Source organism: Salmo trutta, chromosome 18 (genome assembly GCF_901001165.1).
Source record: "Salmo trutta chromosome 18, fSalTru1.1, whole genome shotgun sequence".
In the NCBI taxonomy this organism is placed as follows: Eukaryota; Metazoa; Chordata; class Actinopteri; order Salmoniformes; family Salmonidae; genus Salmo; species Salmo trutta.
In genome coordinates, this window is record NC_042974.1 from 6,425,661 (window position 1) to 6,440,447 (window position 14,787).

The window sequence follows — 14,787 nt, forward strand, 5'->3', positions numbered from 1 at the left end:
ACTGTCCATCTCCCTGAGCTCCAACACAGTAGTTATTAGTTCATGTGTAGTTTTAAAGACAGGCCTAAGTCTTTTTCTCTTTCAGGATGAGGCCATATCGAAGTCAAAACAGCGTTACTATAGCAACTCCCTGCAGCATCGTGTCAAGAACAGGGTGTGGCAGACACTACTGATGCTGCTGCCCAAACTGAGAGGGGTGAGAGAGACACACACACACACACACACACACACACACACACACACCTGAATGAACCCTCTATTAACCCTGTGTTTGTGTTCATCCAGGAGTTTGTAGGTACCATTCTGTGTCGTGTGTTTGAGGCAGGTTTCGTCAGTAACCAGGCCTCAGTCAAGTACCTGATAGAGTGGAAGATGGTTCTAATCCTAGTCCAGTATCCTGAACACATAGACCGACTCTGGACCTGCTTCAGGGTGGTGAGTGGCAGATGGTTCTAATCCTAGTCCAGTATCCTGAACACATAGACCGACTCTGGACCTGCTTCAGGGTGGTGAGTGGCAGATGGTTCTAATCCTAGTCCAGTATCCTGAACACATAGACCGACTCTGGACCTGCTTCAGGGTGGTGAGTGGCAGATGGTTCTAATCCTAGTCCAGTATCCTGAACACATAGACCGACTCTGGACCTGCTTCAGGGTGGTGAGTGGCAGATGGTTCTAATCCTAGTCCAGTATCCTGAACACATAGACCGACTCTGGACCTGCTTCAGGGTGGTGAGTGGCAGATGGTTCTAATCCTAGTCCAGTATCCTGAACACATAGACCGACTCTGGACCTGCTTCAGGGTGGTGAGTGGCAGATGGTTCTAATCCTAGTCCAGCATCCTGAACACATAGACCGACTCTGGACCTGCTTCAGGGTGGTGAGTGGCAGATGGTTTTAATCCTAGTCCAGTATCCTGAACACATAGACCGACTCTGGACCTGCTTCAGGGTGGTGAGTGGCAGATGGTTCTAATCCTAGTCCAGTATCCTGAACACATAGACCGACTCTGGACCTGCTTCAGGGTGGTGAGTGGAAGATGGTTCTAATCCTAGTCCAGTATCCTGAACACATAGACCGACTCTGGACCTGCTTCAGGGTGGTGAGTGGCAGATGGTTCTAATCTTAGTCCAGTGCCCTGAATACAGACTGACTCTGGGCCTGCATCAGGGTGGTGAGTGGCAGATGGTTTTAATCCTAGTCCAGTGCCCTGAATACAGACTGACTCTGGACCTGCTTCAGGGTGGTGAGTGGCAGATGGTTTTAATCCTAGTCCAGTGCCCTGAATACAGACTGACTCTGGGCCTGCATCAGGGTGGTGAGTGGCAGATGGTTTTAATCCTAGTCCAGTACCCTGAATACAGACTGACTCTGGGCCTGCATAAGGGTGGTGAGTGTTTACACTTTTCGGATGTGTATATGACCACTGTGGGAATTGAACCCTCAACCTTGGTGTTGCTAGTGCCATGCTCTTACCCACTGTGCCACACAATACCACAAAAACTGGCATCTATTGTATTGTCACTGAATGAAAACTGGCATCTATTGTATTGTCACTGAATGAACTGGCGTCTATTTTCACTGGCTTAAAGAACTTGTAATAGTCAATATTGATCTATAGCCAATGTGTCTAATTGATGTGATTTATGTCTGAACAGGATCAAGAGAAGACCAAGACCAGCATCTGTACCTTCCTGTCTGTGTTGGTCCACCTCAACATCATCATGCCTCAACTCAAGGAGAAGGTAAGATCCACATGTCACCATCATGAAGTAAAACCTTCAGAGGACTCTTCCTCCTCTCCTGAGCCCCTCTCCTCCTCCTCTGTGTCCCTCCCCACCAGGCAGTACAGTGGCTTAAGGCCATGGACACCATCCTCCAGTTGTGATTCAGTGTGTTTCAGCCATAACTTCAGTGTTCACACTTCTCCCCCTTCTCTCTGTATCTCTCTCTCCATCTTTCTATCTCTCTCTGTCTCTCTGTATCTCGCTCTCTCTCCGTCTCTCCATCTCTCTCTGTCTGTATCCCCCCCACCAGGCAGTACAGTGGCGTAAGGCCCTGGATGTTATTCTCCAGTGGTGTTTCAGCCATAACTTCAGTGTTCGTCTGTACGCCCTGCTGGCCCTGAAGAGGGTGTGGGGTCTGGAGGGTGCGAGGGCCGAGGCTGAGGAGGGGGCCGGGGGGCTCGGGGGGCTGGCCACCGTCGTTAAGGCCTGTCTGCACCAGGCTGAGGCTATGCAGAGTACTGGGTGAGTGAGTTACATATGAACTAGGATTATTATGTTCCCTCAGGAATCACATTCTAAAATTCATACAGTCACTGGACTTCTGTACACTATTCATAACATGTATACGCGCATGACTGTAAGTCGCTTTGGATAAAGGTGTCTTCTAAGTTTAAGAACAAATTCTTATTTTCAATGACCGTCTAGGAACAGTGGGTTAACTGCCTTGTTCAGGGGCAGAACGACAGATTTTTACTTTGTCAGCTCGGGGATTCGATCTAGCAACCTTTGGGTTACTGGCCCAGCGCTCTAACCACTAGGCTACCTGCTCTAACCACCAGGCTACCTGCTCTAACCACCAGGCTACCTGCTCTAACCACTAGGCTACCTGCTCTAACCACTAGGCTACCTGCTCTAACCACTAGGCTACCTGCTCTAACCACTAGGCTACCTGCTCTAACCACTAGGCTACCTGCTCTAACCACTAGGCTACCTGCTCTAACCACTAGGCTACCTGCTCTAACCACTAGGCTACCTGCTCTAACCACTAGGCTACCTGCTCTAACCACTAGGCTACCTGTTATTGTTAGTGAAGGAGGAACCACACTTGGTTATCTTAGATCCATTGGAAACTGTGGATATTGTTATTGGGCTCCCGAGTGGAGCAGTGGTCTAAGACATCTCACTGCAGTACCTGGTTCGAATCCAGGATGCATCACATCCGGCCGTGATTGGGAGTCCCATAGGGGGGGTTTGGCTGGGGTAGGCCGTCATTGTAAATAAGAATTTGTTCTTAACTAACTTGCCTAGTTAAATAAATACATTATTGGACTCATATAACTAGTGTATATCTCTGTACAGAAATGCCAGTAAGAACTGGACCAGGATTCAGGACCACTTCTTCTTTGGTGTCTTTCATCCTGTTAGAGACTATAGTGTGGAAGTAAGACACTGCAACCATTGTCTTGTTGATTGATTGTGTGAATTTTGAAATATCAAATGTTGTTGTATGTGAATCTTTTAATCTGTTGATTCATTGTAATTTGACCTAATTGCTTAGGGTCTCTAAAAACGAATGAACTGAGTGGTGATTGAGGAGAGACGACGTGTGTAAACGGTCCTTTTCCTCCCGTCTCTCTCATGCCAGACCATATTCTACACATTCCCCAGCCTATCAGAGGTGTTTGAGGACGAGTGGATTCCGCCCTGGAAGTTTGAGAAGTTGGTGGACTTCTCCCAGAGTGCATCTCTCCCATTGAGGAACCCTGTCCCTGACCTGAGCCAGATTCAGCCTGGAGACTGGATTCAGCAGGATAAAGGTACATTCCCCTGAGGGGATACATGAAGTTGTATTGAACTGAAAAAGGTATCACCACTAGATGGCAGCAGAGACTGGACCCAACAGTGGAGATCACAGCGATTCAACTATTGGGCTGAAGTACTGCTGCTTCTCCTTTCTACCTGGTAGTTAAATGATCAATTCATGAAATTGATTGGCCAGGTCCCTGATTTTCTAATGAAGGAATGAAAACCAGAAGTGTTCTGGCCCTCCAGGACTTCAGTTTAAAAGCCCTGTTGCAGATGCCTCAGTGTTTGTGTGTTGTTTGTTAGGGGATCAGGATGGTGAGGAGCGCTGGGCCGAGGTCCAGAAGAAGATGACCCCCTGGAGGTTGGGGATCCAGGAACAGGGGCCAGAGCTGGGTCTGGTGCCCCAGCAGAGAGCAGCACGCCTGGGAAAGCTGCACAGTGCCCTCCTGGTGGTTGCCTCGCTCATAGACAAGCCCACCAACCTGGGAGGTTAGTTGATGGTTTTCTATTTAACCTCTATTTAGACTGGTAAGTCAATGCTGAACAGCTTGGTACAGGAGGAATGTTTTAACCATCATCTGCTGATCTCTCTGGGTTCTCTGTGTAATGATGAACCATGTTCACTAACCTTGCGTGAGACCTGAAGACTTGCGTTAGCTCCCCAGGCTTGAGCTCAAGGAGCTAACACGGTCATGTAGTGTGCAGGAGACCCTGGTTTGAATCCAGTCAGCCATTTCTATCTAGCTATATTGTATTGCATTGTATTGTATTATTTTCTGTTAGCTACCCAGTATACTTGGTGTTGCTAAGCGTTGCCATGCAAACAGGCAGCACTACATAAACTAATCAGTCCTAATCACAGTTTGTCTAAGGACCACTAGGACCAAATCATAAGACTCATTTGATGTTCTCCACTGGGCTGTCGTATTGCTGCGCTGCCTGCTGTCTGAGTTTATGTAAGCCTTACATTGATTTAAAGGAGTTTATACAGGAGAATACCTATTTTATGAACCAATATTGACTAATCCAACACTCTAACCACTAGGCTACCTGCCGCCCGGCTATGCCCAAATAGCACCCTATTCCCTATGTAGAGCCCTGTTTTCCCTGGTCAAAGGTAGTACACTATGTAGGGAACAGGGTGTCATTCGGGGCACAGACACAATAATATAAAAGAGGAGGGTGATACTTGGACTGTAAATGTTTATTAATTTATCCACAGAAGGATCAAGATAACATGGGAGGATAACGTGTTTGTTCTGTCTAGCCCTGACTGTCCCCTGCCTCTTGTCCAGGCTGTTTAGCCTAGGATACAACCTCCCCAGATGTCCAGGCTGTTTGGTCTAGGATACAACCTCCCCAGATGTCTGGTCCAGGCTGTTTGGTCTAGGATACAACCTCCCCAGATGTCTGGTCCAGGCTGTATGGCCTGGGATACAACCTCCCCAGATGTCCAGGCTGTTTGGTCTTGGAGACAACCTCCCCAGATGTCTGGTCCAGGCTGTTTGTCTAGGATACAACCTCCCCAGATGTCTGGTCCAGGCTGTTTGGTCTAGGATACAACCTCCCCAGATGTCTGGTCCAGGCTGTTTAGTCAAAGATACAACCTCCCCAGATGTCTGGTCCAGGCTGTTTAGTCAAAGATACAACCTCCCCAGATGTCTGGTCCAGGCTGTTTAGTCAAAGATACAACCTCCCCAGATGTCTGGTCCAGACTGTTTGGTCTAGGATACAACCTCCCCAGATGTCTGGTCCAGGCTGTTTGGTCTAGGATACAACCTCCCCAGATGTCTGGTCCAGGCTGTTTGGTCTAGGATACAACCTCCCCAGATGTCTGGTCCAGGCTGTTTGGTCTAGGGTACAACCTCCCCAGATGTCTGGTCCAGGCTGTTTGGTCTAGGGTACAACCTCCCCAGATGTCTGGTCCAGGCTGTTTTTCTAGGATACAACCTCCCCAGATGACTGGTCCAGGCTGTTTGTCTAGGATACAACCTCCCCAGATGTCCAGGCTGTTTGGTCTTGGAGACAACCTCCCCAGATGTCTGGTCCAGGTTGTTTGGTCTAGGATACAACCTCCCCAGATGTCTGGTCCAGGCTGTTTGGTCTAGGATACAACCTCCCCAGATGTCTGGTCCAGGCTGTTTGTCTAGGATACAACCTCCCCAGATGTCCAGGCTGTTTGGTCTAGGATACAACCTCCCCAGATGTCTGGTCCAGGCTGTTTTTCTAGGATACAACCTCCCCAGATGACTGGTCCAGGCTGTTTGTCTAGGATACAACCTCCCCAGATGTCCAGGCTGTTTGGTCTTGGAGACAACCTCCCCAGATGTCTGGTCCAGGTTGTTTGGTCTAGGATACAACCTCCCCAGATGTCTGGTCCAGGCTGTTTGGTCTAGGATACAACCTCCCCAGATGTCTGGTCCAGGCTGTTTGTCTAGGATACAACCTCCCCAGATGTCCAGGCTGTTTGGTCTAGGATACAACCTCCCCAGATGTCTGGTCCAGGCTGTTTGGTCTAGGATACAGCCTCCCCAGATGTCCAGGCTGTTTGGTCTAGGATACAACCTCCCCAGATGTCTGGTCCAGGCTGTTTGGCCTGGGATACAACCTCCCCAGATGTCTGGTCCAGGCTGTTTGGTCTAGGATACAACCTCCCCAGATGTCTGGTCCAGGCTGTTTGGTCTAGGATGCAACCTCCCCAGATGTCTGGTCCAGGCTGTTTGGTCTAGGATGCAACCTCCCCAGATGTCTGGTCCAGGCTGTTTGGTCTGGGATACAACCTCCCCAGATGTCTGGTCCAGGCTGTTTGGTCTAGGATACAACCTCCCCAGATGTCTGGTCCAGGCTGTTTGGTCTAGGATGCAACCTCCCCAGATGTCTGGTCCAGACTGTTTGGTCTGGGATATAACCTCCCCAGATGTCTGGTCCAGGCTGTTTGGTCTAGGATACAACCTCCCCAGATGTCCAGGCTGTTTGGTCTAGGATACAACCTCCCCAGGTGTCTGGTCCAGGCTGTTTGGTCTAGGATACAACCTCCCCAGGTGTCTGGTCCAGGCTGTTTGGTCTAGGATACAACCTCCCCAGATGTCTGGTCCAGGCTGTTTGGTCTAGGATACAACCTCCCCAGATGTCTGGTCCAGGCTGTTTGGTCTGGGATACAACCTCCCCAGATGTCTGGTCCAGGCTGTTTGGTCTAGGATACAACCTCCCCAGATGTCTGGTCCAGGCTGTTTGGTCTAGGATGCAACCTCCCCAGATGTCTGGTCCAGACTGTTTGGTCTGGGATATAACCTCCCCAGATGTCTGGTCCAGGCTGTTTGGTCTAGGATACAACCTCCCCAGATGTCCAGGCTGTTTGGTCTAGGATACAACCTCCCCAGGTGTCTGGTCCAGGCTGTTTGGTCTAGGATACAACCTCCCCAGGTGTCTGGTCCAGGCTGTTTGGTCTAGGATACAACCTCCCCAGATGTCTGGTCCAGGCTGTTTGGTCTAGGATACAACCTCCCCAGATGTCTGGTCCAGGCTGTTTGGTCTAGGATGCAACCTCCCCAGATGTCTGGTCCAGGGTGTTTGGTCTGGGATACAACCTCCCCAGATGTCTGGTCCAGGCTGTTTGGTCTAGGATACAACCTCCCCAGATGTCCAGGCTGTTTGGTCTAGGATACAACCTCCCCAGATGTCCAGGCTGTTTGGTCTAGGATACAACCTCCCCAGATGTCTGGTCCAGGCTGTTTGGTCTAGGATACAACCTCCCCAGATGTCTGGTCCAGGCTGTTTGGTCTAGGATACAACCTCTCCAGATGTCTGGTCCAGGCTGTTTGGTCTAGGATGCAACCTCCCCAGATGTCTGGTCCAGGCTGTTTGGTCTGGGATACAACCTCCCCAGGTGTCTGGTCCAGGCTGTTTGGTCTAGGATACAACCTCCCCAGATGTCTGGTCCAGGCTGTTTGGTCTAGGATGCAACCTCCCCAGATGTCTGGTCCAGGCTGTTTGGTCTGGGATACAACCTCCCCAGATGTCTGGTCCAGGCTGTTTGGTCTAGGATACAACCTCCCCAGATGTCTGGTCCAGGCTGTTTGGTCTAGGATACAACCTCCCCAGATGTCTGGTCCAGGCTGTTTGGTCTAGGATACAACCTCCCCAGATGTCTGGTCCAGGCTGTTTGGTCTAGGATACAACCTCCCCAGATGTCTTGTCCAGGCTGTTTGCTCTAGGATACAGCCTCCCCAGATGTCTTGTCCAGGCTGTTTGCTCTAGGATACAGCCTCCCCAGATGTCCAGGCTGTTTGGTCTAGGATACAACCTCCCCAGATGGCTTGTTGTGTAATGAAATGTCTTTCTTTTTTTAAATCAAATGTTTGTTTTTTCCTTTGGATGCACTATATACAGGTAATGTCTATATAACCGTTTGTATCCCACAGAAATGTTAAAAAGCCGCTGGTTGTTGACTTGGTCATTTGTTGACACATTCCTTTTGTCTTACACGGTCACTCACTCAGAAACACCTTATGTAATACTTTGCATGTTAGAGAACGATAGCGATTTGTTAAGCTAACCTTTAGGATATATGTTGCCGTCATACTTGTAGATTTAGCACACAGAGACATTTTGTACATATTTTTCTATATTAGGAATCAGACTCAATGGTTCTGCAAAAAGTTCTGGATGTGTCCACAGGTTTTTAGGTTGATACTATACATAGAGATAGGCTACATCATATGCATACAGTAGAGATAATACTGTGGTAAATCTTTCATTGATCCAATACATGATTAACAACAAATACAATTAAATGTAATACAATGAAAATCTAATGAAATGAAAATGTAATACAGTGAAAATGTAAATGTAAATCAAATATATTTATACAAGGTAATATGTTAAAACAGACTTGGTACACTGCAGTTTGTCATCGTAGATATGTGTCTAGTTCATCACCTCGATGTCCCATTTTTAAAGGTCGACTTTGGGGGAAAAAACTCAAAGAATGCAGTTAAACTGTGTAACTGATCAATGCACCATCATACAACTTCATTTAATGCTTAAAAAAATAAATGAATGAATACTACATTTGGTTACAGAAGTGCCATTTCTTACCGATCTCTACAGCTTCTGTCCAAAAATAAATCCTCAGAAATGATGTCAACAAATAGTGAAGGAGTAACCAGCAGACCCTGAAAAGAGGGAGATGTGAATCTGACTCTCACTAATCCCTCTCCGACCATATACTTGAGCAGTGGAATCTGCTAAGATAAACTCATCTTCGTAGTACTAGCTACTAACATTATGCTATTTACTAATGTTAGCTAGGCTAACGCAAGCACACTGGCTTGCTACAGTGACTAGTTTTGCTAACGAACTAGCTACGATAGAAAACCGTTGGTGTCAGTTAATACCGTTTCTTTTTCTGGCGAGTAGGAGTAACTTATTATCAGATGAACCACCAAAGGCACACCCCGTTTCTGTTCCAACATTGAGAAAAGGGCGGAGTTTGACAGTTTTCGTCGCCAACGTTGACCTTTTAATGTCAGCTTTGGGCGGCAGGTAGCCTAGTGGTTAGAGAGTTGGGCTAGTAACTGAAAGGTTGTTGGATCGAATCCCCGAACTGACAATGTACAAATCTGTCGTTCTGCCCCTGAACAAGGCAGTTAACCCACTGTTCCCCGGTAGGCTGTCATTGTAAATAAGAATGTGTTCTTAACTGACTTGCATAGTTAAATAAAGGTTCAATTTGAAAACATTTAGAAATGTGAGAACCATTTTAGGTCTTTTTGTTCAGGGATTCTAACCATGAAAAGTCTCTTCTTTCTTAGTTCTTATCACTCTTTCCTCCGCCCTGCTTAAAGTGTCTTGGTATAAGAATGAGAGATTGAGCGATAAGGTATTATTTATCCAAGTCTTTGACTAGAAAGGGTTCCTTTTCTTTGAGTGCAGTAAAGAATGCAGCTTTGACGTGTGGTCCACCTGAATTCAGTGCCTCGTATATCACTCTCATCTTGGCCTGGCGGGTCAGTGCAGCGCTGATATTTGCATTGATCTCTTCACCGATCATGCCCTTTGTGAAGAGAATATCTGCTATGGCAGACACATTATTGACTTTTTGAATGAGCTGTGGTCTGAATTCATCTACAAACTCAATGTCTCTTGTGGATGAATCATCTCTGTATTCCTCTGTTCGTATTTCAGCTTTCCATGCAGATTCTCCCGTCTCACTTATCAACTCCATCTCAAAGTCCATCGCAGCGTCCTTTATGTACACCTCAAAGTAGTTTGGCCTGGTGCTTCTCAGCTTGATCTTTTGTGGCGTAATCGAGGATTGACACGAGGTCTTGAGGGTGAAGCGACTCCCCTTCCAAAGAGACTTCTCCGGCTTTGGCTTTGGAAGTCTTAAGAATCCATATGACTTCTCCTGTGCCTCCACCTCCCGTGCTAGAGAAGGATCACATCGGATCAGATATGTGTGTAAGGTGAGGAGTGCTCTGGTGGACCTAAAGATCAGAAGGTCACAGTGCACTCTCCAATGCAACCCACGTCTCAGTACCAAACCCCTGCCAGAGAAGGAGGGATGAAGCAGTTTGGCATGGAACCGCGTCACCTCATCCACTTCTTCAAGAAGCACTCTGTTGTCTTTCACATGTAGAACCTTCATGTCTTTTCTCAAGGAGGATTGTGGGTAGTCTGGATCTATACAGACAAAGTGTGGCAGATGAATTTCTTCTAGTTTGCCAGAAATCATTGTGATGTCCAGTAATGGACCTCTTTCTTCAAACCGCATGTTGTTCAGAGTGGCCCTGTGAGGCTCCCAGGAGCTGAACTGGTATCGCAGGCTGACTTTGCTCTCACATACCCACCGCAGCCCTGATAAGATGCACTCGTAATGCCCTGCTGCAGAAGAGTCAAGTGTGTAGACGGTGGTCTCATCCTCTGTAGACACGGAGGGTTCAACCTGAATCCAGGACATTGAGCTCTTTATATGGTTGCAATTCAAACATTCCTTTGGACTATTGGTTTTAAGGCCAAACTCTTTTTGGAGACACATATTTGACTTTGAATAGTTGACTTCGATCTTTTTGGCCAGTTTAGTGATGATTGTTCCTACTGAATCCAGTGCCTTGTTGTAGAACTGTCTCATTGTTCCAGTGATGACGCTACTACCATCCTTTTGACCAGGACTAAGTTTGTCCATGATATTTGTCTGTATGACTTCAAGTCTATCTATCATTAAGTGCTGCTGTAAATTACAATGCAAATCATCAGCAAGAGACCGAAGAATTCCAGCTAAATTCTCAATTTCCTGTTTACTATATTCTTGGCTTTCAATGATGTTTGAGAGCTCTTCAAGTCGTGACAACTGTGGTAGGAGAGGGGTTGACTGTTCAGGAGTGCTAGGTTCACAGTCATCATCATGTTGATCTTTTGATGTGGCCATTTTCACTCCAAAGGGGCAATCTGCAGTGGCTGCATCAATGTTTGGACCTATAAAGCAGTAATGTTCAGGTTTAGCCATTGATTCTAGAAGAACATAACTTATACATTTTTTTAAATTTAACTAGGCAAGTCAGTTAAGAACAAATTCTTATTTAAAATGACAGCCTACCCCGGCCAAACCCGGACGACGCTGGGCCAATTGTGCGTCGCCCTATGGGACTCCCAATCACGGCCAGATGTGATACAGCCTGGATTCGAACCAGGGACTGTAGTGACGCCTCTTGCACTGAGATGCAGTGCCTTAGACCGCTGAGCCACTCGGGAGCCCAGAAATGCCAAATTAGCTTAATTCAACTGTCTTACCACATCAACCAACAATAGAAGCTAGTTATATGGCAACATTTGTAAACATTGTAATTGTAAACAAATACGGTATAGCCCCGAAACAAAAAAAGAACAAATATCCTCTGGTATGTGTTGTCAGGTATCCACAACTGTATATCAGTTGGAATCCATTTACTACAGGAAATATCTAGGCACTTTTTATTGTCCAAACGTCACCTTGTGAATTTGGCTTCCTCTCCCAATCTCAGTTAGTTCCACACCTGACAGACAATGAATGAATGTCCAAATAAACAAAAGAAAGAAAGAAGAGAACTGCTGTGAAGTAGCCTTTCAGTCTGTATGAGTTACTTTCAGTTTTAAGATGGGTGTGGACTGTGATTGGCTTTAATGCAGTCACATGGTCTTTGGGTAAAGGTGGATATTTTAAGGTGGATTTTAAACAATATGATATTTTATACAGGGTGGCTATCATAATGTTAGATTCCAAACAGAGATTTAAATGTGACTTCCAAAGGCTGCAACTTGTGCATCCCACAGAACCAAAGTCCTTTGGAGATTGTATTTTCAAACAGTAAATGTTTTCACACTTTTACACTGTTAGTTTCATCAACTCATACGAAACACAGGAAACAAAATTTAGACTGCACTGGGCCTTTAAATAAAATTTAAAAAAATGTGCATGCTCTGTCTGAAGAAAATATCACCTTAGACCTGTAGCATACAAATAACTGAAACATGTAAATAGTGTTAGATATGCATCTGTTGGTCACAAATACCTTTAAAAAAAATTTTTTAAACGGTTACGATGCAAACTGCAGTCAGGTCAAAACCATGATGAGGACGACGAGCACACAGATGAGCTTCCCTGAGGCGGTTTCTGACAGTTTGTGCAGAAATGATTTGGTTGTGTAAACCCACAGTTTCATCAGCTGTCCGGGTGGCTATTCTCAGACGATCCCGCAGGTGAAGAAGCCGGATATTGAAGGTCCTGGGTTGGCTTGGTTACGCGTGGTCTGCGGTTGTGAGGCCAGTTGGACGTACTGCCAAATTCTCAAAAACGATGTTGGAGGCGGCTTATGGTAGAGGAATGCACATTTAATTCTCTGGCAACAGCTCTGGTGGACATTCCTGCAGTCAGCATGCCAATTGCACGCTCTCTCAAAACTTGAGACATCTGTGGCATTGTGTGACAAAACTGCACATTTTAGAGTGGCCTTTTATTGTCCCCAGCACAAGGTGCACTTGTGTAATGATCATGCTGTTTAACCAGCTTCTTGATTTGCCAAACCTGTCAGGTGGATGGATTATCTTGGTAAAGGAGAAATGCTCACTAACAGGGATGTAAACAAATTTGTGCTCAAAATCTGAGACAAATAAGCTATTTGTGTGTATGGAAATGTCTGGCATCTTATTTCAGCTCATGAAACATGGGACCAACACTTTTTATATGTTGCATTTATTATTGTGTTCAGTGTAGTTTGTGTTGGACAGTCTTTGCCAAGTCAGTGATAAACACTTTCGCTCTCATTCTCTCTTGCCCTCTCTTTGTCTCTCTCTCTTTGTCTCTCTCTCTCTCTGTCTGTGTGTGTGTGTGAAGGTCTGTGTAGGACGTGTGAGATCTTTGGGGCCAGTGGTCTGGTGTTGGACAGTCTTCGCCACGTCAGTGATAAACACTTCCAGGCCCTGAGTGTCTCCTCTGAGCTATGGCTCCCCCTACAGGAGGTAGGTAACAACACTTTAGTAGCCTAAACCACACGTGTCAAGCTCATTACACGGAGGGCTGAGTGTCTGTGTGTCTGTGATTGATGAATTAAGGTCACTAATTAGTTAGGAACTCCCCTCACCTGGTTGTCTAGGTTTTAATTGAGAGGAAAAAACAAAAACCAGCAGACATTTGGCCCTCCGTGGAATGATTTGGACACCCTTGATCTAAAGTCTCCAGTGCTGTAGTGGAGGGTAAATGCACCTTTTTCAGTGCAGATGTAAAGGAAGGAGGACAGCAGAACACTCTAGAATATTGAGATGCTCACCAAGTTCTTTCACTCTGTTTAGCTTACTTTTTAGCCAGTTAAAAAAGTGTTATGTTAACATCATATCTTTGTGTCTCTACCAGGTGAAGCCTGTAGAACTAGCTGACTTCCTGCAGCTGAAGAAGAGGGAGGGCTACTGCATTGTGGGAGTGGAGCAGACAGCCAATAGTCAGAGTCTAAAGGACTACAGGTTCCCTGAGAAGACTCTGTTACTGCTGGGGTAAAACCACTCTCCTGTAGGACAGCAGAGCACATTGTCATGTCCAGTTGTATATAACTTTGTGTCATATTGGAAGTATTTTCTGCTTCAACACAAGACATGACATGAAATGCAATTATTCACTAACAGACAAACCACACACATGAACAATCAATGCATGACATACTTATTGCACATCAATTCATTGACTTTACTGTCTAAACACACATGTACATACACAGCCATGACCGGGACTGTCTCACGGGTCAGGGAGGAAGCTGACAAGGCTCTTTAATGGGATCTCAATAATGGAGTGAGTGTTCCCCTGGGCCCCTATCAGGCTTCCTGCTGCAGTGAGGAGACGTGCCCAGGCATGCTGGTCTCTAATGGGTGCTCTGTGGAGGGAAGAACAGGGAACACATGCTACAGCCATGCATCACTGACATACACATATACAGTTGAAGTCGTAAGTTTACATACACCTCAGCCAAATAGATTTAAACTCAGTTTTTCACAATTCCTGACATTTAATCCTAGTAAAAATGCCCTGTTTTAGGTCAGTTAGGATCACCAATTTATTTTAAGAATGCGAAATGTCAGAATAATAGTAGAGAGAATGATTTATTTCAGCTTGAATTTATTTAATCACATTCCCAGTGGGTAAGAAGTTTACATACATTCAGTTAGTATTTGGTAGCATTGCCTTTAAATTGTTTAACTTGGGTCAAACGTTTCAGATAACCTTCCCACAATAAGTTGGCTGAATTTTGGCCCATTCTTCCTGACAGAGGAATGGGCTTTTTCAGTTCTGCCCACAAATGTTCTATAGGATTGAGGTCAGGGCTTTGTGATGGCCACTCTAATACCTTGAGTTTGTTGTCTTTAAGCCATTTTGCCACAACTTTGGAAGTATGCTTGGGGTCATTGTCAATTTGGAAGACCCATTTGCGACCAAGCTTTAACTTCCTGACTGATGTCTTGAGATGTTGCTTCAATATATCCACATCATTTCCCTTCCTCATGATGCCATTTATTTTGTGAAGTGCACCTGTCCCTCCTGCAGCAAAGCACCCCCACAACATGATGCTGCCACCCCCGTGCTTCACGGTTGGGATGGTGTTCTTCGGCTTGCAAGCGTCCCTCTTTTTCCTCCAAACATAACGATGGTCATTATGGCCAAAAAGTTATATTTTTGTTTCATCAGACCAGAGGACATTTCTCCAAAAAGTACAATCTTTGTCCCCATGTGCAGT

General features: G+C 46.0%; 2 protein-coding genes across 3 annotated transcripts in view; one reads left to right on the forward strand and one right to left on the reverse strand.

Moving 5' to 3' along the window:
• The window catches only part of tarbp1 (TAR (HIV-1) RNA binding protein 1), a 52,810-nt gene that overhangs the window by 33,845 nt on the left and 4,178 nt on the right, over window positions 1-14,787 (forward strand). The window contains exons 20-28 of one of the 2 annotated variants that reach the window (XM_029697596.1): window positions 86-196; window positions 286-435; window positions 1,658-1,744; window positions 2,037-2,248; window positions 3,086-3,167; window positions 3,372-3,543; window positions 3,836-4,021; window positions 12,903-13,027; window positions 13,419-13,555. In XM_029697596.1, the coding sequence (XP_029553456.1) occupies window positions 86-196; window positions 286-435; window positions 1,658-1,744; window positions 2,037-2,248; window positions 3,086-3,167; window positions 3,372-3,543; window positions 3,836-4,021; window positions 12,903-13,027; window positions 13,419-13,555 (1,262 nt within the window). Of the gene's footprint in view, window positions 1-85; window positions 197-285; window positions 436-1,657; window positions 1,745-2,036; window positions 2,249-3,085; window positions 3,168-3,371; window positions 3,544-3,835; window positions 4,022-12,902; window positions 13,028-13,418; window positions 13,556-14,787 lie in introns of those variants that run through there. The other variant, XR_003867577.1, reaches the window with a different exon arrangement.
• Window positions 9,199-11,932, reverse strand: LOC115152795 (NACHT, LRR and PYD domains-containing protein 1b allele 2-like). The gene is made up of 2 exons (XM_029697598.1): window positions 11,522-11,932; window positions 9,199-11,008 (listed from the first exon to the last, which is right to left on the reverse strand). Exon 2 carries the CDS (start codon window positions 10,959-10,961, stop codon window positions 9,417-9,419), a length of 1,545 nt encoding a protein of 514 aa, XP_029553458.1. The 5' UTR covers window positions 10,962-11,008; window positions 11,522-11,932; the 3' UTR covers window positions 9,199-9,416.

Excerpts from the sequence above, each read along its gene's own strand:
- LOC115152795 (XM_029697598.1), bottom strand. The coding sequence starts at position 10,961 with ATGGCCACATCAAAAGATCAACATGATGATGACTGTGAACCTAGCACT.